This window comes from Passer domesticus, chromosome 6, assembly GCF_036417665.1.
Source record: "Passer domesticus isolate bPasDom1 chromosome 6, bPasDom1.hap1, whole genome shotgun sequence".
Taxonomy (NCBI): domain Eukaryota; kingdom Metazoa; phylum Chordata; class Aves; order Passeriformes; family Passeridae; genus Passer; species Passer domesticus.
The window spans coordinates 56545383-56568088 of NC_087479.1; the positions used below are offsets into that span (position 1 = coordinate 56545383).

Genomic DNA, 22706 nt, shown 5'->3' on the forward strand with positions numbered 1-22706 from the left:
TAAATAATTCTGTAGAGATGTGTAGTGCTTGCCCTTCAAAAAATCTGACTAGAATGGTAAACTAATTCGGACACTGAGGGGCAGATGAAGAAAATTTTGGCCTTTAAGTAGTCAGGAAGTCAAATTGAGATTTTTCAGTATGCGTTGGATGTAAGACATGCAAGCAATGTAGTTAAACTCGTTGTAAAGCCAGATTCACAACTGGCTACTTAGGGGAGTGTAAATTCTTTCAAATTTGAAATAATGTTTTGGTGAAATAATAAAATTATGAATGTCTGGCCTTTTTTTGTAGCCAGGCTGTATTTTAGCAAATCATCATTATTCTTTATCTCAGTGAATTCAGCTTTTATCTCCTACACTGAGCCTGCCAGTTCCATACCAAAAGTTCTTTGTGTGAACCCCATTTCAGGAGCATCTATCTGGGAGCAGGGCTGCCATTTTTTCCAATTTCACCCCCCCTTGTACAAAAAAATTTCATTTTGTGTGAGATAATATATGTAAAAGGAATAAAAATGAATTAACATTTAAAACAGTAGATACTGGAACAGATTGAGGGAAGCCAAAATGTTATCAAGGTCCTAGAAATAACAATCCTGTAAGTGGTTACTGCAGAATAACTTAGTGTATTACAAGTGGGACACACAATATTACTGAAATCTGCAGAACAATAATCTTGAAAATGAATTGTGAGTTTAATTTAGTTGTGGGTGCTGCTGGAAATGTGAGCTTCACTAATTGTTTCAAAGTCCTGTCTTGGTTTTGTGTGTAAAGAACAGAATGTCTTTATTTCATTGCAATGAGGGGGTAATTCATCTGAAGTTTTAGCCCTGGGGTTTATTAGAATACCTGTGTCCCTTTAGCAGCCATGTTTTCAATATATCTCTGATTTACAGCTGTGGCTGTGTCCCTACTCTTGCACCCTGCTCTTGTATTTCTGTGAAAACTGTTGTGAGGCTCACGCATTCTTGGAGCTTCCTGCTGCCACCTTTTCTCGGTTGTGCTTCCATTGGTCCAAGAAATGTGAAGCCTTGATCATGGTGTTCTCATTTGCCAAGCCAAATGATTTTTTTCATAGAATTTTTAACATTTCTGGCACAGAACTGAAGTTCACAAACATTAAGTTGTAGGACTATCATCAATTTTCTTAGCATGCACAAAATATCTGTGAAAGGAGCTGTATGACAGTCTCTGATTTTCCTTTTAGAAAAGCAATGTATTATGGAAGAAAGGGCAAGCCATGTTCCATACTTTTGGAACAAGTCAGATGAGTAAATGTAGGTGAAATACAATCTTAGCACTTACTAAAACCCTAGGTAGTTTTTAAGAATGCAGTTCAGGGAGGCGGTACTAATGAAATGATACAGTGCTTGTTTCTGTACTGCTTTTGTTTCACAAGCACTTGTGTCCTCATTGGGGTGGTGTGTGTGGTAAAATGAGCCATGCAGGCTCTGCTTGGTGATGTCTTTGGTATCGGTGAGGGTGCAGTTTGTGGGGCTGGAGTGTGCTCAGCCCCTCAGCTTAGGATCATTTGCTAAATTGGAGAAAGGCACCTCTACTTATTTGATTCACTAAGTAGTTTTCACATTTATTATTGTGTCAGCTGTATCTTTTATTTTAAACTATCAAATTAAATAATAGCTTCTGCTAGCTTTCTATTTTAGTTCATGCATTTAAAACCTGGAAGTCAGATAAAAAGATAGTTTCAGAATAAATTCAGTATATTATTTATGAGTGGAGCAACACATTAGCATGGAGTTCACAATAGATCATATCGCTTTTATTCCATCTTACAAGCTTAGCAGCACAAACAGAATAATCAACATATTATTTGGCTGTCATCTGCTGAACAGAAAGCAGAGATCACAAGGAGGTTTTCCCTAGCTGCAGTGATGGCCTTTTTGTTCCAAGCCCCCATCTGGGAGGGCCATGGTGTGTTATCATATGGAACGCGGGCTTTGCTGTAATCTGCTTAGCTGCACTGCAGTTTGAATCTTTATTCCATGTTTGTGTAATTTATAATTTTAATGAGACCGTGGCTCTTGTGGGCTTTGAAATATATTAAAAGCTCTTTTGTGCATATGCTTTTGTTCTTGCTTAATAGGCTCAGTGTATTTAAAACTGATGAATTTTTATTCATGGATTTGGATGTCTGGGGATTAACTTAGACTGAATATCATTGCACTCATCTATTGATGTTTGGAACTTTTTTATACTTCTATCTCTAAGTGGAGGAGACCTTACAGAACTTGTGTTTTACACATAAAACAGCTCAGAAATAACTATTAAATTTTATTGAGCGATGAGCAGAAATACTGATTATAGTTTGTTTTTACTTCATAAACTCTCCTGAAGTACCATTTTGCTCTGAAAAAAAGTCCTTGAGTCCACGTACATGTGTGTATTTAGAACTTTGTAACTAAAAAGCAGATTGGGAAAGTGGTCAACATTTTTGCAGAATAACAGCAGTGATAAGCACTTGATTTGCATTTTTCTTCTACTCAGGTAACTTGAAAATGTAAATATTGAGGACTCTCTTGTTTGACTGTGTTGCCTTTCTCCTGTTTTTAACACATTTTTTTAATGCAGGGTGTGCATAAGCTATTTCATTAGAAGGTGATGCTCATAACTGGGGAGTATTGATAAACATGCAGAAGGATTCTTCACTGCTATTTTCTGACAGTGCTAAAATGGATCTTGTTTTTTGCTTTTGTATTTTTCAGATGTTTAATGGTTTGTTTATGTGTTTGATTTACTATTTGTTTAAAGATTTGATACTTTGTGACTTCTGTGTTTTTAAACTACTGTGGAGCACTCTTCCATGATGGCATTCTGTCTGAGACCATCACTGGCAATAAGATGGAGACAACTATGTTTTTTCTAGATAGTCTTGCTGATGGTGTACTGAAATGTGAAGGGTTTTTGGTTTTTTTGGGTTTGTAGTGTTTTTGTTGGGTTTGCTGGTCTTTACCAGCAAAATATCCTCTTTGTAATGACAGAATATTTTAAGTAAACAGCATTTTTACTTCTCAGTGCACAGGGGAGGTATTTACCCCTCTTCCCTTCACTGCTTTGAGCAGTGTTTCCAAATCATATTTCCACAAGATGTGTCAGCTGGGAAGCGCAGAGGACGTGTGAGCCATGGGCAACTTCAGGTTTTGTAGGGTTGGAGATTTTTAGTGCCTAATGTGAAAATTAGGTTTGCAACTCTGTCTTACTATGAATTTTCAATGTTTATATGTCTGTGTCTGAAGGAAGTGAATGTATTGAAATTGAAGATAAACAAACACGTGTTGTTATTTGGCCACTGTGACATAGGCACAGCCCGTTTTTCTCAGTTACGAGGAACATGACTATGGTGTCTGCCAGACCTTTGGTGTTTGTCCTGACTTTGACCTTGTTGCAGAAGACTGTAAAGTGAATATTTTGGCATCCCTCAGAGGCCCATGTATGACCATGTCTTTGCTCAGCTGTCTGGATTTCGCTGTTCAGCAAAGAGGAGTGAATGGAGCTGAGGAGGAGGACAAGCTTTGGAATGCATCTGGCCATTAAAACAGCGTTTTATTCAGGGTTGTGCAAGTGTTAGGAGCTGCTTCCCAAAGGTAAATAGAACCAGTGAGAACTACCTGAAATCTGTGTTGGGAAATTGCTCATTCTTGTCGGTAGTCTCTGGTTATTTAACACCAGCCAATTGTGTTATGTTTACAGGATTAAACTCCTTGTCAGCTTGACATCAGCAGCTGAAGGAGCTCTTGTTGGAGACAAACTGCCAGTGCCTGGTAGAGATAATGTGTAAAAAAGCAATCTCTTCCAGAATATCACCAAGCTTGCTCACATTTGCCAGACCAAGTCCAGTGTTTCTCCCAGAGTAAAGCAACAGCTGGAAATAAAAAGCAATTCTTCTGATCTCCATCACAGAGGGACCTTTTGAAAATTGTTCTTTAGATGTTCAGAATCCTCAGATTGAAATTAGAATATTTAAAGCATTTTGTATATTTATACTTCGTATATTTATATGTCTGTTTAAAGCATATCGTGTATCTAATATGGGAAACATCCAAATAAACAAGATACACACCCTTCGCTCTTCTACACGTGACATCAATTTCATGCAGAAGTTTTAAAATAATAGTTTAATATAAATAAATATATTTATTTATATAAATAAATAAATACATTTATATTAAACTATTTTATATAAATAAATATATTTATTTATATTAAACTATTATTTTAAACTTAACATAAATATTTAAGTGGCCTAGTCAGCGTGCAATTTTTTTCTTTGGTTTGGGTTTTTGGATTGTTTTTTAAAGTAATCTCAGGGTAGTTCTGTGGGAATGAGATGGTGCAAGTTATGGTGGAGAAAAGTGTCTGGTTAGAAGTGGAGAATGTTAGGAGAAGAGTTTCTGTTATGGAAGGAAAAACTGATGACCTCTCACTACATATGCAATGAAATTCCAGAATTGGGAAATATTATATAAAGCAAATGTGACTAGAAATGTTTTATGAAAGTGAAAAATCTGCTTAGTGCCAAATGCAGTGATTTGTTTAGTCACACTTTCAGTGCTTGCAACTTTGATTTTCCTTTATTTAAAAATTCCTGTATTTAAAAATTCCTGGTTTTCTGGAAATGATAAATCTGCTTATTGATTTTCTAATTTTATTATGTACACAATAATTGTAATCCAAGATTACAGCAAACAAGATGTTAATTTCTAGACAACCTATGTACATTTCCCTCAGAGTGCGAGCTCTACAGAAGCGAAGAGTACAAAGAGAATACCATTTGTGCTATCCTCACAGGAGCTGTCAATAAAAGATGTAATAGGGGATTTAGGAATCTGGAAATGGCCAACTAATTTATGTGAATCTATTTTATTTCAGCTAGAAAGCCCAAGCTCTGTTTCGTCTGCACTGCATATTGCAGAGCACAGGCTGTCTATAGAAAACCAGGCGGCTGCATATGGATAGTCCCTTGATATCATTCACTTGCTGTGTAATCTTATTATGCAAAGTTCTAATCTTCACCTAGAATGAATGCCTCTGGGTCAGAATATAGTCATATCAGGGTTTTTGAGGTCATGTTTTGTGATCCTTAGCTTATTCTTCTAAGTAGAGCTGGGATTTAAAGAGTATTCCCCAGACACTGGCAGAGATAGACGGCAAAACCTGCTGCCTTTTTGGAAGACAAGACCAACATGAGGTCCCTGGTAGGATTAAACTTGATTTGTAGCTGTAGGATTTTTTAACAGATGTATTATTGGACAGGGAATAGGGGGCCACCAGCACAGCGAAATTGGATCACAATTGGCATTCTCAGGGAGTCCGCTGGCTGCTAAAACAGCAGCTGCATGTGGATTTGACTTCTTTCAGGTGAAGCGACTTCCAGTCATTTGGAAAGGATGGGATGAAAAGGAACCTTGGTGATAATTTTGATGTCTGCAAGATTTAGTACCAATGTAATGGGATTATCGGTAACACCTTCGCTGCAGAAAAAGCCACCTGGCGCTATAACTGGCAGCAACTGAGAACTAATCCTTTCCCATCTCTTGGATGTCATTCACCAGGCTCAAAGTGATTTCTACCCTGCTAGCTGTGATTAATTTTATAAACAAACAAACAAAAACCGAGTGATGAAAGCACAGGCTATGGAAGGAAAAGGGAACAGGAGATACTAGTAATTACATTTTGCATTTTATTTGCTGTGTATTTTACAACGTTACAGTTGTGGTAAGATAATGAGATTGTGTTCTCTGTGATAAATATGGATGTGTGACCTTTTTTAACCAATGTTGATTTAGTAGAAATTTTTCAGCTACCTGCTGTATGATACTAGGTAGTACCTGGAAGGAATTACAACAGGTTTTAGGCCATTAGTTCTGCAATAAGGATGTTTATACTACAGAACCATTAAGTTTTCAAGGGGTCTGTGGCTTAAATAATTTGTTTTATTGTGCTTAATGGTCTTATGTTTGATCTGGTGGAGTTGCCTGCTGGTGGTAGTTTGTATTAAAATTGTATCATGTGGAAAACTGTTCAGCTGTTTTCTTTCTTGTGATCAACAATATGACATTGTTTCAAAAATGTAATGATATGAAGTTTTCAGAGGAAACAGTTATATTTTAACAATTATTTTAATGATGCTCAAGTTAATTATTTCTGTGTGGTTTTGTTTTTTTTATAAATAAACTAGTTTGGTCTGGTGTTTTTTTTACTGGACTTGCTGCAACCAGTTATTAACTAGAAGTTATTATTTAAAATGACATGGAAACTTTCAAGATTTTAGTTCTTTGGAATGAATACTAGATGTCTGAAGATGAGCCTTAACATTTAAAACACCCTCCCATCCTCAGGAGGTACCTTGCCAGGGTCAGACTGTATAATCCAGGTATATATGTGTCTTCATTTGAAATTACTTTCTTGAGTAGTACTCAAAAGCTTTTGTGTAATGCTAAGAATTTTTTGATTGTTATCGTTAAATCTGATAAGCTTGAGCTTTTAAAAAATACTTTTTACTAAATTTATAAGAAGAGGTTGGTGAAATCTATGTCTTGGGAGTTAAGAAATTATTTTAAGGAAACTGGGAACAAAATTTGAGAGCTCTTCACTCTTGTTCTGTCCTTGTGGTTAGTTTTTTACCATGGCAGCTCTGGCAGCAGGCGAAGCTCACTCTGAGCCCTGGGTTTCTCTGAGTAGCTCCCAAATCTACTCACAAGCATCCCAGGGAAACCTGTGTCCAGGGTAACTGTCCTTGTTTGTGTCACCCAAAATCCAAAAGGAAATGGCTTGCAATCACTTTGAAACTTGTTTTCTGACATGTATAGCAGTTGTTTGGAGTTTCATAATAAAAATATTTCAGTTACAACCTGATAGCTGTTTCATGGGAGGCTTGCACGTTCTCTTGATGTTGTTACTGTTTATTTGTCCCAGTTTGGTCTGTGGACTCTGGGCATTGTAATGCATTATTTGTAAATGCCTTTTTACCTGCAATACCCACAGGTGCCTAAATTCTCTGCTATCTTAATATGTTAATATAAGGTTTCTGAATAGCATTGGGAAAAATAGAGGTTCCTTCTGCAGTATTTTTCTTTCTCCCTGAACTGAGAAGCAGTGTGAGGCTCCTTTCTAGCAGATGCTGTTAAGAAGGTTTGATGGTGGACTTCTCTCAAAGCGTAGTTGTGCATTCACCTACTTCTGCAACTCAGATTCATCTGCTGTGCCTCCACCTTCCCTTTGTGACCTGTGTCACAGTTCTGGGCTCTCAGTGTCTCTGGCCTAAGAGTAAGGCATTGGTTGGGGCACTGGATTGAGAAGAGCCAACCACTAGTGTGCCTTACCAGAGTGGATTCTGCTGAAAGTGCATTCCCCTTCCAGGGGAGCTGCTCCCGTTCCTGCAGTGTGTCCTGCAGCGTGCTGGGTGCTGCATCTGCCAGACACAATTCAAGACTTTTCTGTTTGCCATTGTATTTCAGGTCTTTACTGTGAAAATGGTCAGATAATGAATGATGAATCACAGCTTGGTTTAATTTGTTTAAGTCTAGAGAAGTTTGTGTAGATAAAAAAGTATGTCTCTTTTGGAACAAGGAAATGAACTTGTTAGAGAATATTTACTCCCAATAATGTTGTCTTTTGAATGTAGTCAGGTAGAATTCCCATTAAATTCTAGTCAGAGTTGTGACAATAAAGCTATGCACTTTTAAATTCCTGTCTTTAATTAATGAAATGTAGAAGAAGATTATTTCATTTTGAAGTAGGCATATTTTACACAGCATTTTTTCTTTTTTTCCTTTTCAACATACTGTATTTGCACAGCGAACTTTATTGACCCATCTTAGTAAAAGAGGGAAATCTGGCAGTGGTTTTAGTTCATGAGAAAGCAACACTGAGTTTAAGGGGAGCAGATTTTTTGCAGAATGTAGAACTTGCTTCAGTTACTTTATTAGGTCTGTTTTCCACTTCCTTACATGTAACCACCAAATTGTGACAAGGAAACATTTTATTTAGATTAGCATTGCAGGAATTGGATCTCCTAATCAGAGTTGGACTTGAATATTTGGGGAAGGGGGTCAGAAAATGTTTTCAGCTGCAGAAGTTATAGCACTGTGCTGCTGCTGAGAACAGAAAGACCTGATGCCTTATTTCTCTATGCACCTCTTCAGGTCTGTTTGATTATTTGTTGGTATCATTATACTGCTGGGTGTTTTCATTCTTGTCCACCTGCTGCACACAAAAGATGGGTTTGTAAATGTTGGATTGCTTGTTCTCCAATGAATGATCCTCTTCTGTTTTGCTGTAGAGCCAGCTGGGCACCATCCCACTGTAGGATGCTTCGCAATGCCCTAGGAAAAGCCTTCCGATTTCTGGGGTACACGGTGCAATATGGCTGCATAGCACACTGTGCCTTTGAGTACCTTGGAGGAATTGTTGTGGTAACTCTTCATTTTATGACATTTAAAAGGAGATAAACTGTAATACTGACATTTTTCTATGTGGTGATGCCAATATTTCAGGTTTCTTAATTTTCTTTGAAGCATTTAACACAATTTATGGGGAGCAGGTCTGGCCTATGTGAAAGTTCTTTGTACTTTAGTAATTCACATTTTCTGATGTGTTATTGCTTGAGGCATCACTGAAGTAAATGGGAAACTCTGATTAAGTCTTTTGCACAGAGTCCATCCTTTAAAAATCAGTGGAGTCAGTGACAGGAAATACCTTTATTTCACACTCTGGCCAAGTTTCTGAGTGTTTTATGCTCCTGCCCCTCCTCCCCAGGTCCTTAACCTGGCAGATACTGCTGCTGGGCATGGGGGAGTTTGGCTGTGAGCTGCTCTTGCAGCTTCTGTGATCATTCTGTGTCACAGAGAAGAGAAAGGGGTAAGCTGGTAGGGCTTTGAGCACTGCTCCTAAAAATTTCCAGGAGATGCAGTGCTGAAAGGAATGCATAAGGGCCTGTAGCACCTGGTGCAGTTCAGGACCAATCTCAAGGAAATATGGAGCTGTAACAGTTAGAGATGCTCTGGAAGCTCCCCTCAGCTTTTAAATGCATCACACATTCCTTGGAGGAGCTCACTTTTAGTTCTCTACATTCCACCTTTTCTAATTTATTACCATATCATTTGACTATAAGTTTATTTTAGATAGAAGTGGTTTGAAATAGTAATTTTTTTTCTCCTTTCTTTTTCATTTGCAGTGCTCTGGACCTTCCATGGAACCAACCATTCAGAACTCTGATGTTGTCTTTTCGGAGAACCTCAGCCGCCACTTCTACTGCATTCGAAAGTACGCTGCTCTCTGGAGAGCACATCTGGCATTCCCTTTGCCAGGGCTTGTCAATAACCACATTCTGCCCTTTGTTTTTAGTGTACTTTTCTGCTTCTAACTTGTAATTTTTCATTGTGTCTAAAGGATCTTAAAATTACCAGCACAAGCAGCCCAATGAACAACTTGTCAAAATTCAGTTTGGGTTTAGTCTGTTGTCACTATCACAGCTTTGTCCAAATAATAGAAAAAATCCTTTTTTCCCTCCCCCTAAATGATTCTACTGAGTGAATGTAACTTCTTCTCTAAGCAGTTTGGTCCTGAAAAACAGCTATGGGTATTACTGGTCTCAGGTTGTAGTCTTAAATGTTACATAAATGATCTCAGTAACAGTTTTAAAACTCTGTGAAATTACACCTGAGTAAAACTGAAGAAACCAAAATTGTACACAAGAATTTTCAGCACAATCTTTAATATGTGTGAATATTTTTGGAGTGGATACATGGATGCTCATGTACTTAGCCAAATAGTTTGTAATTAGAATTCTCCTGTTTGTTTTTGTTTGTTTTTTTCCTCTCAGAGGAGATATTGTAATTGTGAAAAGCCCAAATGACCCCAAATCAAATATCTGTAAAAGAGTAATTGGCTTGGAAGGGGATAAAGTCTGCACAAGCAACCCTTCAGATTTCCTTAAGAGTCACAGCTATGTAAGTATTAGAGTTTCTTCCTATGTAAATTAATGATTACTTAAGTAAGCCTGATTGTCTGTAAAGGTTTTGCAATATTTGAGGATCGTAATAAATAATAAATTACAACATGAATAAATTACTATTCTTGAATATGTACAGTAACATGTTGTACTTTTAGACTGTGTATGCCAGGCTGTCTTTTTCTGCCTTTTGTTTCTGTAGGAACTGTAGGCAGATAATATTTCTGCTGTGCCTTTTGGAAGAATACTCTGAAATTCTCTGTATAAAGTGCAGTACAAAAGACAGATGCAGGTGCTTGATGTTCAGGCAAAACTGTTCCTGTATTTTAAACACTAAGAAGTGAATATTTGACTCTGCAATAGCTTTGCAGATTTTTCTTTCAAAATTATACTTTAGTGTAGCTCTATTTCAATGTAGCAATATTTTCATGTTCCTCAGTATGGTAACTTGGCCAAAATGTCAGGTGATGCAATCAAAAGGGAAAATGAATCTCAATGCTAATTTGTCCTTATGCAGATAGACTTCACAGAAGTTTGGGAAGATCAGTGACAAAGTGTTTTTAGCAACTTCTTTCTAGGCTATCATGAGAAAAATCCTCAGGAATGATGGTCACAGAAAAATGTAGGTTTTTTTCTTGTCCAAGAACTTAGTTTAACCTCTACCTGTATTCAGCACTTGTGGAACCATCAGATATTCCCAGGTGCTCTGAATTTTTAAACAAAGCTGTGATTTTGCCCTTTCATATCCACTTCAGAATAAGAAGAATGAGCATGTGGGCAAAACCCCGTGCTGAGAAGGTGGAGAATTTTATGGAACAATCCTTACAGGCAGCTACAGTTTGTGACAGAAATCCTGTAAGAATTTGGCTTCCATAAAGGCAGCCACCTTCACCAGGGAGCCTCCAGCTACCATTGCTTCATTGGTATTGAGCAGCTGGAGTTTGTCTTTACTTAAAGCAAAAATTCTTGTTTAGCACCAGGAAGTAAGGACATGGGTCATACCCTGCTCTGAGGCTTCGGATTTGTTCTTTCACTCCAGTGTTGAGGTGAGACACCTTGGGCACCTGCCTCTAATCTGCACTTCTGCTGTAATGCCAGAGCCACTGAGCTGCTGTTCTTAGACTTTGCTCACTTGTGAGCATACAGAAGGAACTCATTCTCTGTTACATTTTGAAGGGGAGGACAAAACATTCAGTTTTTCCACAAATCAATTTGTGTTAACCATTTAACCAAGGGAAAACCTACCAAAACCCCCAATGAACATAAACCCACCTTTTTCACCAAGTTAAAGGAATCCTCTAGCTCTGGTGGAGCTCGTAATTGTGGTGGAATGCAGATTTCCCAGAGGAGACCAACCTGAATTCTGTGTACACTGGCAGAAGACACAAACAGAATTTCTCTGAGCACCTTTTTCCTCACTTGTCTTAGTCTTGAGAAGGAAGTTCAGGAAAGATTTGTACTTAAAACAGGATGTCAGCTTTTCTGGAAACACTGAAGTGCCCAAGTGAATATTCAGCAGAACAATTTCTGCCCTAATGAAGGATTTCTTGTCTCCAGTTCTAATCCAAAATATGAGGAGAAATAGCAGATGGGGAATGCAGGCTGCCTTCCCTGTTTTCATAAAGGTTAATGTGTGGAAATACAGAGAGGTGACAAGCTTTTTTAATTCTTACACCATAAGTTGTATCTAGGAGGAGAAATTATCTAAATGGAAGTGCTCTTGTGCCTGATACCTGTTTTCCTTCTACCATTAGTGCTTGGTAAAGAGATAGGTCCTTCCATCTGTTCAGGAGACACTTCCTTTGCAGAAGAGTAAATTCTCAATGTGGATATCTGTACTTTCTGTTCATAACTGATGTTGCATTACTCACTAAGAAAATTGTTGGGGAGGGGAAACGTGATATATATTTATGTTTAGGCAATTGCCTCATCACATTCCTTCGTTTAATGAATCACTGTGCTATGCACTTTTAGCTCAAACACAGAATTCCTCACAGCAAATAATGGCAGCAGATGTACAGAGGACTGGCTGTTTTGTTGTTACTTGCCTGAGGTGGGTTTTTGAAAAAAAATGATTGTCCAAGCTGAGGAAAGGCCTGGGCTGTGGTTCCAAATGGCCAGGAGTACTGCTGGGGGGTTCTGTCTGCCAGGGGAAGTGAGCAAAGCCTGGAAAGTGTAGTGAGTTCTGTACTTTATATTTGGCTGCCTTTTTTCAAACAGGAAATCTGAGTGGTGTGTGAATGCTGTGACTCCAAAGTGTGTAAGGTCAGAGCAGTCTTTTGTTTTTATTACAGCAAACTGCTCAGCTTTCCTTGAGGGCTTGTCTCCTATTTTGGGAAGTTTCTGTTATGTCTGCAGACTTACACAGTAAATGGGAATATCAGATGCCAGCAATATTGCCAAATTAGGCAGCTCAGCCCCCTGCTTCAGTCTGTGCTGCTGGTTGCCAGCTAGTGGATGGGATTTCTGAGCTAGCCAGTTCCTGGAGATGGCAGAGGAATGGCCATTCAATGTACTTCTGCAGCTGAGGGGAAAATGACCTGTAAGCACCTGCTTTAGATTTGCCCTAAAAGGAGAATCCTTAGAGCCACGTTAGTAGGAATTATGCTCAGTCTGTATTGACTGTGTCATTGCTAGTGTTGGCATATTTTACAGCATTAAAGTTTTGGATTTTTTTGTGCTTAGAAGCATTGTCACACACAATTCTTACCCTGAAGCCTAAGAGAGTGCTAAAATCAGATCCTACGTGAGGTGCTGGCTCATTCATGAATATACTTCTCAGGATGTCTTTGTGTGTAGGTAGGAGAATGGAGAACTCTGTTTACAATTTGCTCTCTGTAAAATTACACAGATGAGATACATTATTGCTGCAAACAACCAAGGAGATACTTGTAGATTAAAAAAATCCAAACACAACAAACCAACCTTCCAAGCTATAATGAAAAGAAACAAACAAAAAAAAGCAACCATACATAGGATGAATAAGTTGTTCTGAAAAGAGGCATTTCAGCTGAGTAGAAATGCACAGTAGCAGTGGCAGTTAAAATACTCTTGCTGCTCTATTTAACTGAAGGAATACATCATAAGAGGAAATTATTTTTGTCAGAGTGCATTAAAGCTAAAGCTGTATCAAAAACCTGTCTTTGATGGAGTTGGATTACAGGCTGATGGAACTAATGCCACATATAAAACTGAGTGGTATAAATTAGGCATGTGTTGAAATTACAATTTAAGTACATACGACTGGAGTTTATCTGTAGAACAATAATTAGGGAAATCTTCCTATTTACATGCAAGTATAATGACATTCCTTTTCTGAATAAGCTGCTATAGTATTACAAAGCTAAGAAGAGGTAGTTTTCCTTTTTTTGATATCTGGTATGGAATGTGAGCATTAGGCTGGCAGTTTTGCAGGGCTCTTTTTGGTTTTGTGCTAAATGTACATTTCTAAGTAGGAACAGGTGTACTTGCTGTAATAAACATTTAAGAATGCATAATGTGTTTTTTCTGTATCAGAGGCAATGTGACATGAACCCAGAAGTTAAAAAGGTAAACAACTAATGCTATATTCAAAAATAGTTTCACTTATTAAGGGATATCCTATTTTATTAATTTAACTGTATAGGGATTAAGGAGGATTAATAAGGAAATTAATCACAGTAAACCCCTGAAATGGTCCTTAAAAAAAAAAAACACCAGACCAGCGAAAGGTTATTTTTCATATTTAGGCTTTTATTTCCTGTTTTAAAATGTCTTAATACAGGTTTATAGTTCAGATTGAGTATCTTATTGCTGTATTTGAATTTGCTTTAATGCCATTTACTTTAGCTTTAATTTCTTTACCTACCATATGTTCTTGTGCTGCAGGTCCTATTTACAGTGTGAAAAAGTGAGGGCTAAACCATCAGAATCAAACAGCTTGTATGTCATAAACCACCAATATGCTGAGCCTTTGAGGCACTTAAACAAAAGTAGTCCCTAATAATGTCACTTAATAGAGGCAGAGTCTGTAAATAAGGAACTGCCTCGTGCAAGTCCCGGTGATAAAAAGCTGAGATACAAATCCATATCTCAGCAACACCGTGCCGGTGATCAATCAGCTCCCACTAATGCTGCCAGCCTGGCTGCTGGGCCAGTGTTTGCCTTGTGCTGCAGCACAATGAGCCTTGCCACGGAGATGGCATCTCCTCATCCTGTGGGAGCTCCAGAGCCAGCAGAATTCCCAAGATAATGCACCTCCCTGTGTTTGCACAGTGCTGGTAACTCTTCAGCAGCTCTTGGCTAATGCAGGAAGAATATGACGTGGGCACTAAGGATAACATAATGTCAAGGCAAACCACACAGAATTGTAATCACAGGGTTTGAATGCACCCTGCAAGACACTGAAAAGTGGTTTGATATTTCAGAGCACTCAGTACTCTTGGACGGTCATTTTAAGGTATCCTAAATGGCAATTAAAAATAAACCTAATTAAAACACCCCTTCTTTTCCCTTTGCTCTAAGTGTCTTAATGTTTCCACTCATGGTTTAGTAGTTCACTGAGTAAGTTTCAGTAGTTGCTGATATGGAAAATGAGTAAGGTATTTGCTTGCTCCTCCTTAGCTCTAAGTGTTCTAGAGGCTTGAGAGAAAATCATGCCATAATTCTAATCAGCAGCTGTGCTGAGTGTCTGTGGGAGAGGAGAGCTAATTTGGCATATTTGTTGGTTTGCAGATGGCTCTATATTTCAGTACAGAGAGTTCATGACTCATGCTTACCTTGAATTTTCTGAGAAGTTGTTTTAAATCAAAATTCTGATTCGTCAAAACGAAGTTGTTCAAGGGCAAAGAAACACAAAGAATTTTGTCAGTCTAATTCCCAATATTTCTAGGATTTCTTCTGCTCAAATGGCTTGGTCTTTATCCCTTTGCAGTTTCAGGAGCACAGAAGTAGCCATTCTGTTTTTCCTCTGCTCACAGTTCAGCTGCTCAGGATGGTGGAACCAACTACTTGGGACTCAACTGAAGCTTTTGAGCACTGGTTTTAGTCAGAGTGTGTCAGCTGTGCAGGAGAGATTCAGGTCCCTCCTGAAGGAGCTGGCAGACAGGATTCCTTAGCCCTGATGATATTATTTATCAGCCCCTGCTCTCCCAGGCTGAACTGCAGATCTGTGAGCACAGGGCTCACCAGTGATGGTGATGGGTTCTGTGCTAGAACCAGGGAGTTCCAGCTGGGTCTGCACCCACAGGGTTTTGTCTTCTCAGACTACACTTTTGGGTGACCCTGTTACATCACCTGTTATCTGGAGAAGAAAATCAAGCCCTTCTTAATTATTTCTGTCAGAAAGGTCTCTGCAAACTGTTAAATAATCTTTGATGGATTTGCAATCAATATTTTCTTCTAAAAATCTAAGGCTAGTAAGAGTCTGGACTGATAAATCACAGGAATCATCTGAATTTTTGTTCAGGAGTTTCTAAATGTAGCTAGGAGATTTGGGTCTGAAAGTTTTGGCCTAAGAACATGAACCAGTTAGTTTTAATTTTAACTGATAATAGTTTTAGAAAAGGAAAGATGAGTCATAATTTAAATTTAGGGTTGCAGCTAGCGATTTTAGAAATCAGATATATAGCTTTTCCAGCTGATTGAGATCTGTGTATTTAACAATATGATCTAGATCTCAGCTTTAAATATTTACGGCAGTAAACAATGCATGCAGGTGTTTGAATTATTTAACACAGTTGAAAACTTTTGGAACAGATAGAAATGATACTGAGACAAATCAGATATTTTTCTCACTTGATTCCATCGACATCTCTGATGTGAAAACCTCTCCTATTAACCTGTGAGTGTAGTGATCAAACCTTTTAAGTTCCATGTAGTCAAGCTCAGGACAGCAGTAGTTACTCCTACATTACACAAAGTTTAGAAGGAGCAGCAATGAGGAAACCCCAACCATTGAAAGAACCAATGAGTGCTCTGACAAGTCACTGTAACAGCTTACCCACATTTTTGTAACACAACAACACCCAGCTGCTGGGCTTGCATGGTAGAGAAAAATGTCTTAAAATGTCTTAGAATTCAAGCCCAAGTTAATATTCCTTAGTTCCCCTGTGGTGTGTGGGTTAACACTGCAGGTTATGTGATTTTAATATTGGTTAATATTTAATTTCAAAATTTAGGCAAGTCTTCATATCTTACCTTTTTATAAATCCTCTATTAAAATTACAAATGTCATCATAGAATGAATTCATAATATAAATATATAATCACAATGAATTTGATTTCTTATAAAAACACATTAGTGTTTCACTGTCATCCTCTCTAATAACAACCTGGACCAACATCATAATGTCTTCTTTTTAATATGTGCATTTAAACAAATTGGGTCAAGTACATTATGTCTTATTCATAAGCAGCTTAAACTGTTCAAGTAGAGGGAAAATGCTGAACTCTCTGGAAGTACCTATAAGTTAATTTATAAATTCATAAATTTATCAATTTAAGGTAAATTCATTCTGTTATATTAAAAAAATATTAAATTCTGGGTAACTCAGCCTTTTAAGGATACACAGAAAATATTTAACATCTGCTATACTGTTTAAGTTCCAGTGTGGTTGCTACCATTTCATAGCTTTTTCAGCACAAAAAAGTAAATACAAATGCTTACCCTGATTCTGAAAATATTGAGCTAATTAATGTGGTTGGGTTTTATACAGATGGCAGCCTTAATATGAACAACGTTTATGGTAAACCTACAGAAACAGTGCCTGGAGCAACTGGATCATTAAAAAAAGTATTTGTTAAGCATTACTCACTCTTGGTTCTGAATTAATAAATAAAGGATTAAGGAGTAGTTATGTGAGACTTTAAGTACAGAGTGATAAAACAAACTCCTGCATTTCTATGGTGTATATTTTATCCTAACTAGATGTAATTTACTTAAATAAGGCAATTTAATCAGTATTTAGTACATTTGTCATTTGATATTGTAGAATCTTTCATCATATTTCACTTTAATCAAGAAAGGTAACACCTGTGGTTTATTCACAAAAGCTCCTTTTGTTAAATGAACACCCGCAGGCCATGAAGCAATTACATTTGTTGCTTGTACCAAAGTGGGAGGCACTTAAATAGACCTTAGTAGGGATAGATGAGAACTTGCAGACTTTATTCTTTTGTCCAGCACTGAGATTAGTTCTTATCATAGCTCAAGAAGGAAGCCTCTGAACTGAAAAGATGGGAATTATTTAAAGTTCTTCTTAAGTTGGAAACTTTGATATTGCTGGAGGTGATGTGAATACCTGTGACCTTACAAAAGTTCAAACGTCTACTCCCAGCTGATTGTATGTGCTGATGTTTTTGGAGATTGCAAGACATTCATGTTTAGAAGTGCCCTAAAATCACTAGCAAAAGCTCTCTCGGAACAAAAACCCCAAACCACAGAAGCCTGTATTCAGTTAGCTGGGTTTGGGGGTATTTTTGAGGCAGATAATTTAGTTCTGTTAGCTTTATTTGCAATACGTGAGTTTCCTAATATTTTAGTTAATGCAGCACAGGGTTCTTATCTCTTGGGTTTGAAGATAATTGAATAATCAATTTAAAAAGTTTGGCATCATGTAAAGAGACCAAAACAATATAATTATTTGATGATTCCGCCCCTTTAAGTAAATTAATGTTTTATGCTGGTGAGTATGTATCAAATGCCTGCCCTGTACTTCAGTTCTGCCACTGCATAAACTCCACCAGCTCTGCAAACTTTGCCAGTTTGATGCAGTGGAAGATGTTTATTTGGGGTGAAAGAGATGAACTTCTGCTTGCAGCTCAGTTTTTCCCAAGGATAGTCTTGTTCTTCTGATCTAGAGCCTGGGGAGGGAGCAGGGTTGTGTCTGGTGGTGTCTTTCATTGTCACACTTTGAAGCAGCACTGCAGATAACCGGTTCTGCCTGAGCACAAGGGAGGTAAATCCTCGGGTAATCTGCACAGAGCAGGGCCACAGGGGCTGCTGAGGCACAGGGAGTTGCCTGCAGACAGTCAGAGGCTGTGTTTCACAGCAGCCTGCACTGCTCAAGAGTTGCTGGTTCTGCAGAGTCCCACTCCCACTATTGTGTGTTCTGTGAAAATTCAGCTGCTGGGCGTGTGAGACTTTGCCATCTTTAGTTGTGGCCTGTGTGCAGGGAGATCAGAGGTGCTGCCCAGCCCAGGGCAATGCTTTTACCCCTCATCAGTGTGGGTTTGCAGTCACTGGCCCTCTGTGTAGAGGGAACTGTGATTTCAGTGGCACTTCTTGGATGCACTTAGCTTTCTCTAAGAGGTCCACTGCCTGTAGATTCCAAAATGCAACCCTGTGAGCTGTCACACAAGTGGCTTTCCTGCTGCCTTGGGGTTTTTGGCAGCAGCAGCCCATTGCTGTGCAATTAATACATTCTTACTAAAACTACATGTTTTTAACGGTTAATTTTTTTTCTTTGGTGAATATTATTCCCAGCTAGTGTGCTTGCAGAGCTTTGCAGTGTTTCAGATTGGGTCCTGGCCTCTGATACTGCAAGTGAACTATTCCCTGTGAGTAATCCCACTGAGATCAGGGTGTGGTGTGCACATGGCTTGGTGCATAGAGGAGGATTCTGGCATGGGTCTTTATTTCAAAGGGGCTTATACTACTTCTGTTATTTATTTTTTTTTTTTTTAATTAATGATTATGGCCTGTCACTGGTATTTGGTTTTACATTTTCCTGTAATTCTTGTGATTTTTATTGCTTGACTTAATTCTAGGTTGTGGTGAAGTGCCTAGGTGATGGACAGACGCTCTACAAAGGGGCATTATCCCTAGATGAATCACATATTGTGACAGTGCTCTTAATGCTAAATTCAGAGGTGTAGGGCCCAGTCATACTTTCCAGGGAGAACTGCAAAAATTATTTTAAGTGGTGAATTTCAGGATGTAGGAGGACACTCTACTGCAAATGTTCTGCCTGGAATGCAAACTGTGAACATCTTGTCTAGACAATAATTATTCCTAGTACTGGAAGTAGTTTTATGCCATTGCAGACAAAAGCAATTTATTTTATTTTTTGTCATTTTGGAGCTTGGTGGAAATATGGGAAGTGTTCTAGAAAGCTTTTGCATATACTTGAGTCACGAGTGGTTCTTTATTTTTCACAGTAAAAGATGAGCATCACATTCTGCCAGTGAATTGGGAGACGTGAGGAAGCAGAGGAACCAGAACAACACAAGGGGAGCTGGCAGGGAAACAGGAGCACGTTGCTAGAAGTGATGCTTCTGCAGCAACATGAAATGTTAGCGTGGCTTTGCTTTCTATATCTTAGTGATTCCAGCTTGTCCTGTTTGTGTGTTTGCTGAGGGAGTCTGTCCCAGGGACAGCAGTTTGCTGTCTGACTCGTTATTCCAGTAGGTGCTGGACAGGGGAGTTTGCACTAGCAAGGTCAGGTGCTGCCTTGTACTGTTCTTTCCACAAGAGAGACAAACTCATGTGTGAGTGTGGACACAGGGAGTGCTTTGGGTCCACTGAACTAAGTGACCATGAACATCCAGCTAGCCTGCTGGACATCCTGAACAGGCTGTGCTCCATGGAATCTCTGAGGAACAAACAGCAGTGACAGCACATGCTCAAACAGAGACCTATCAAAAACACAAGATGTATATTCTACACAGGTTGTTTGACTCCAGATATAAGCTTTAAAAATGTATAAATTGACTTCTGGTTAGTTTTTTTGTTTGCAAAGCTGCTTGGGTAGGAGGAGGGCCAAAGTCCTCTAGCTGGAACCAGCTGGCCTTCCCAGAGGAAACCCTTTGGTGCATGTGCCAGGAATGTGATCAGCCTTCCAAACAACAGAGGTGACAGACAAGCTGAATAGGGAATTCCTGTCTGGAAGGACTGGGAGAACAAGCAGTAGAGGAGCTTGGCTGAAGCAGTGGATCAGTCAAAGACAAAGGAGGTGGCAGTCCATTATACCTGTGGCAGGAGATGGTACCAGTGGGTTTCAAAAGGGCTTAGACATTGCTGCTCCCATACTGAAATGCTGAGGGCAGGCTTTGTGCCCTCTGACACACCCACAGCACCTTTCCTGGTGCCACAGGAATACAGGGCTGCTTGGGAGGGTTGGCCAGGCTCACAGATGCTTTCTGCAGTGTGTTTCATTCTGCCCAAGTGACCTGTTGTGCCTCAATCCACAGCTGGCACATTTGCCACGGCTCGGCAGAGGGGCTCTGGCAGCACAGTGCCAGCCTGGGATGCTGGTCTGGTGACAGGCACGTGGCAGCATGGCTAAGCAAGGGCCTCACATTAAAGCCCAGGTTCCCAGGGAGTGTTACCTGGCCAGACACCTACAAGTACCACCTTCAGTGGGGGACCTGCATTTGTTCTTACTGGTTTACGACCAGCCTTTACTCTAGAGTGGTATTTCACTTTGTTTCATCTGTTACCCATGAACTCTCTCTTATGCAGACTATTTTGTTTAGAGACTGCATGGCTCAATTCTAAAACATTCACGCTACTTGTACTTTGAGTTTTACTTGAAATTGTTTATTTGCTTAGTTAGTTTCCATATGTTTTTCCTCTGAATTGTGATTCTAGTAATATTTCAAGTAGGTACTTCATAGTAATGTTTCAAGTCCTTACTTGGTTTTGGAAAAAATGTATGTTAGTTTAAAGTCCATATTAAATATTCTCTAGATTGAGAATATGTTGCTTCATTTAAATTTTCAGCCTGGTTTAAAATTTTAGAAACAAGGCCCAATTAGAAACATCATTATTAAGTATTTTATTTGGTAACTTTAAAGAGGTTATTTGTATCTGAAAACTTTTTAAGAAAACATTACAAAATATTGTATTGTGTATGTTCCAAGTAGGTATCTTAGTTTAAAAGACTTGCAGGAGCAACTTTTTCACATATGAAAGCTTCATACTCTCATTTAGGTAACTATTACAGCTATGTTGCTATTTCTCATTTTGTCATTGAGTCAGCCAGTGAATGCCATGAATCTGTGGTATGTAATATAGTTAATGCATAATATATATGGGCAATGAAAGGTCTTTGTCATATAGTATAAGGTCACCATCATTAATTTTCAAATTATAAAAAGGGATTTGCTGTTTTGTGATCATCATTATTGCAATATAATGTGTTGTGGATTCTGCCTGCACATAGAATGAACTGTGATCTTAATTAGAACTTTGACAAGCCTACTCCGATAAAATGATGAGATTATTCGTAATTGATGTCACAATCAATTACCAGTTAGTTCATCATGAATCTACTAACAGGTCTAGCCTTGGTGCTGGCCCCAGGATGTTGATGAGTGTGTGGCTGCCCTGTTCATGCTGTTACTGCGACAGGAGGGCAGATTTTCAGTCAACATCCTAATGACCTCTTTTGAAGTCTATTAAATTAATGACCCTGTCACATTGGTCTAACCTCTTGCATCTTCATTTTGGGTTTTTTGTTGCAAACCATTGGTTTTTGAGCACATGATAGAACAGATACTTTGGAGCACTCCTTCTCATCCCTCTAAATCTGGCAGTGTGTCTTACTAGACTCAATAAAATTTAGTTCATTACACAGTCATGAAATACAGAGCACAGAAATCAGGAAAAACACTGTAAGGCAAACTGTGCTTAACACCATTCTGTTCTGGTTTCTTGTACATCTCAATCTTGCTTATAGGTGCCTAAAGGACATGTGTGGTTAGAAGGTGATAATCTCAGGAATTCTACAGATTCCAGGTGCTACGGACCTGTTCCTTATGGGCTGATAAGAGGACGCATTTGTCTTAAGGTATGTGAATTTCTACTATCTAAAAATAGTTGCGTTAATACATTTTTAATGAGTGGGTGTTAGGTACTGAAATTTGTCTCCCCAGCTGCCTGGCCAAAGTAAATGTAGAGGAAAGCATGAACACTCCACCACCTGCTGTAAAAGGATAAATCAATAGTGACGGGGTTTTTGGAGGGAGGACTTTGGAGCAGCACTGGGTAGTTTTCACTGCTGTGAAAATGGAATTAATTGTTTTGCAAGCAAATCCAAACATGATAAAACCACAAATGTACACACATACGCCCTGCTGCACAGATGTACATCTCATCCTTACTTTGATTCTCTCTGCAAAATGATTTTTCACTGTTGTAGCTCTATGGTCCAAAGAACAAAATGGAGGGAAAGATTCTCTCTCCAGGACTTGCACACATACTTTGGACATGTAGCCTGGCCTTGCTGCTTTTTAAACTAAAAAGTGCTTTGAAAGAATATTGCACTGTATAAACCATCATGCTTTCTTCTCCTTTTGCTTCAACAATTCTACAACTTTATTTCACACTGAATTTTTTTTAATATTATCTGCGTTACTAATTTACTCTTGTACCAAAAAGAAGAAACATAACACAATTTCCTCTCCATAAAAAGTTTAATCTAAGAAATAGGGGAGTGTGTGTTACGCACTTATGCACCTGCTTTAAGAAAGCTGGATTTAAAGTTGTGCATCCAGAACAATAAAAAAGGTTTTCTCCATATACTTCAAGACATCCACAAACCCATAATTTAGCACACCTGTGTTACACAGGGAAGATTAGATCTTTCCAATTTAACAAAACCTTATATCCTTAATTTACAGTATATATGAACACAATTTGGGACTTAAAAAAAACCCAAACCCTTGCAGCTATTGAGCACAATCAGTAATTTCTTTCTAAACCTCAGACAATAGGGCCCCCTCAGCCTCACCCAAATTTTGGGTGACCTCTGTTCCT

General features: G+C 38.6%; 1 protein-coding gene across 2 annotated transcripts in view; it reads left to right on the forward strand.

Moving 5' to 3' along the window:
• IMMP1L (inner mitochondrial membrane peptidase subunit 1) overlaps nt 1-22706 on the forward strand; it is a 32017-nt gene that overhangs the window by 5616 nt on the left and 3695 nt on the right. For both annotated transcript variants that reach the window (XM_064426008.1, XM_064426009.1), the window contains exons 2-5: nt 8297-8429; nt 9191-9279; nt 9839-9965; nt 21628-21738. In XM_064426008.1, the coding sequence (XP_064282078.1) occupies nt 8325-8429; nt 9191-9279; nt 9839-9965; nt 21628-21738 (432 nt within the window). In that variant the 5' untranslated portion in view covers nt 8297-8324. The remainder of the gene's footprint in view (nt 1-8296; nt 8430-9190; nt 9280-9838; nt 9966-21627; nt 21739-22706) is intronic.